The sequence below is a fragment of the Babylonia areolata genome, chromosome 10 (assembly GCF_041734735.1).
Source record: "Babylonia areolata isolate BAREFJ2019XMU chromosome 10, ASM4173473v1, whole genome shotgun sequence".
Classification (NCBI taxonomy): domain Eukaryota; kingdom Metazoa; phylum Mollusca; class Gastropoda; order Neogastropoda; family Buccinidae; genus Babylonia; species Babylonia areolata.
This window is the reverse complement of record NC_134885.1, coordinates 9,182,607-9,185,106: the sequence shown is the minus strand read 5'-3', so window position 1 is coordinate 9,185,106 and position 2,500 is coordinate 9,182,607. Positions and strand designations below refer to the sequence as shown.

At 37.8% G+C, this 2,500-nt stretch overlaps 1 protein-coding gene across 2 annotated transcripts in view; it reads left to right on the top strand.

Annotated features, from left to right (window-relative positions):
* The window catches only part of LOC143286759 (cysteine-rich venom protein LEI1-like), a 61,970-nt gene that overhangs the window by 434 nt on the left and 59,036 nt on the right, over window positions 1-2,500 (top strand). For both annotated transcript variants that reach the window (XM_076594505.1, XM_076594504.1), the window contains exon 2: window positions 1,545-1,617. In XM_076594505.1, coding sequence (XP_076450620.1) covers window positions 1,575-1,617 — 43 coding nt within the window. In that variant the 5' untranslated portion in view covers window positions 1,545-1,574. The remainder of the gene's footprint in view (window positions 1-1,544; window positions 1,618-2,500) is intronic.

Below are 2,500 nucleotides of genomic sequence, written 5' to 3'. Positions count from 1 at the left end.
TTGTAAATCATTTAACTGGATGGAGGTGTCGTACCAGAAAAATGGGTATCAGGCTTGAAATTACCATTGTATAAAGGCAAAGGTGATACACTTGACTGAGATAATTATAGGGTAATAACTTTGCATGCTCAGCTGCGTTGGAAAGCTATTCCACTTCAGTGCTAAATGCCAGACTGACTGATTATAAATTATTAATATGAATCATTTACTTTCAGGGGCCCAAGCGGAATTTAGACAGTCCCATTCTACATTAGATCAAATGTTTGTTTTGAATTCACTAACTGATGTTTTTTTTTCATGAAAAAGAAGAAACTTTATTGCGCTTTTGTTGATATTAAATAAAGCATTTGATTCAGTTTGGAGAAGTGGGTTGTGGCAAGACCTTGTTCAGATCATGAAGGCGTGAATGGTAAACTTTTGCACGTCATAATGAACATATTTAATAGAATTAAGTCATGTGTGTTTTTTAAATGGTGAAAACCGGATATCTTCAGCAGTTGTATGGGTGTTCGACAAGGATAAAATCTCTCGCCTTTGCTTTTCTTTTTTCTTTGTATCTTAATGATTTAGAGTTGTATTTGACTGAGCATAAGAGTCCATCTGTCGATCTTTTATTGAATGTTGATATTTAGACTTAGTTTTATGCGATTAGTTGTACTCTTGTATGCCGATGACATGATTTTACTTTCTGAGACGAATGAAGGATTACATTGATGATATTTAATTCTACAAAAAAAAGCAAAAGTCTGTTTTCCAGTCAGGTTTGGTGATGCATGTCTGGATGTTGTCGATTCATTTTAATATCTTGGTATAGAGTTTAGTAGAAATGGCTTGTTTTAATTTTTATTTTATATAAAACTGAAAAGATTTTAAAAGATTATGAACAGGCTCAAAAGCAATATTTTCAGTCAGCCAGAAATCTTTTTAAAAGATTATGAACAGGCTCAAAAGCAATATTTTCAGTCAGCCAGAAATCAAGATTTACCTTTACATATTGTTCATGACATGTACCAGTCTATGATTGTTCCTATTTTATCATATGGTGCAGAAATATGGGGATAAATTTGTAAATGTTGTCCAAATACTCTTTTGGGGTTAAAACGTGTGTTTCTCAACTTTTATTTGACATTGTTGTGAATTTGGAAATGCTAGTTCTGAGCATAAAAATCATTATTTTGTAGTAGTGCTCCATACTCAAATAGGAGTGAAAGGATAATCAAAACTTGAAACTCTCTCTCTCTCTGTGTGTGTGTGTGTGTGTGTGTGTGTGTGTGTGTGTGTGTGTGTGTGTCTGTGTCTGTGTCTGTGTCTGTGTGTTTAAAATATACATACGAGTACGCGAGCACCTTAAAAATGTCAAGAAATATCCATATAGTTCGCCAGATTCTATAGTTCTGTAGATTATGATATCATGATGAGAAACACTATTAATCTTTAGTTTATCAACTTGGGAAAAACAACAACATGAATTCTGATTTTAACTGTATGCTGTGTGTGTGTGTGTGTGTGTGTGTGTGTGTGTGTGTGTGTGTGTGTGTGTGTAGTTCAAATCCGCAAGTCTAAAGGATCGACTGATGGCACCAGCCCAGCGTTGTCTGATACAGGGGGTCAGTGTGGGTAAGTTGGCTGTTACAGTTCTAATCATGCGTTGTCTTTCTGTGTTGGTCTGTTATATTTCACAATACAAAAGAGTGCAATACGATACGATAAGATTCGATACGTTACAAGATGATACGATCAGTCATTCGATTGCGACGATAAACCGAGATCTCGTGTGTAGAATGCACTCAGCGCACGTTAAAAACCAAAAAACCATGGCAAAAAAAGGGTTGTCCCTGGCAAAATTCAGCAGAATACCCACTCTGGTATACTTGTGTATATTTTATGTGCGCGCGTGATTGAACCCTGACTGAATGGCGCAGGAAACGAATGACGACCGTTGAGTGATGGCCTAGAGGTAACGCGTCTGCTTAGGAAGCGGGAGACTGATCTGAGCGCGCTGGTTTGAATCACGGCGCAGCCGCCGATATTTTCTCCCTCTCCACTAGACCTTGAGTGGTGGTCTGCGGGACGTTAGTCATTCGGATGAGAGGATTAACCGAGGTCCCGTTGTGCAGCATGCACTTAGCGCACGTTAAAGAACTTACAGCAACAAAAGGGTTGTTCCTGGCAAAATTATGTAGAAAAATCCACTTCGATAGGAAAAACAAATAAAACTGCACGCAGGAAAAAATACAAGCAAAATGAGTGGCTATGTGGTGTAGCGACGCGCTCTCCCTGGGGAGAGCAGCCCGAATTTCACACAGAAATCTGTTGTGATAAAAAGGAATACAAATACAAATAATAATAATAATGTTATTTATATAGCGCTGAATCTTGTGCAGAGACAAATCAAAGCGCTTTCGCACTAGTCATTCACACGCATGCATAACTCTAAAACTGTAGAAACTAAAGACAAGGAATGGCAGGCAAGGGAGGCTATTTTGGGAAGAGTTGGGTT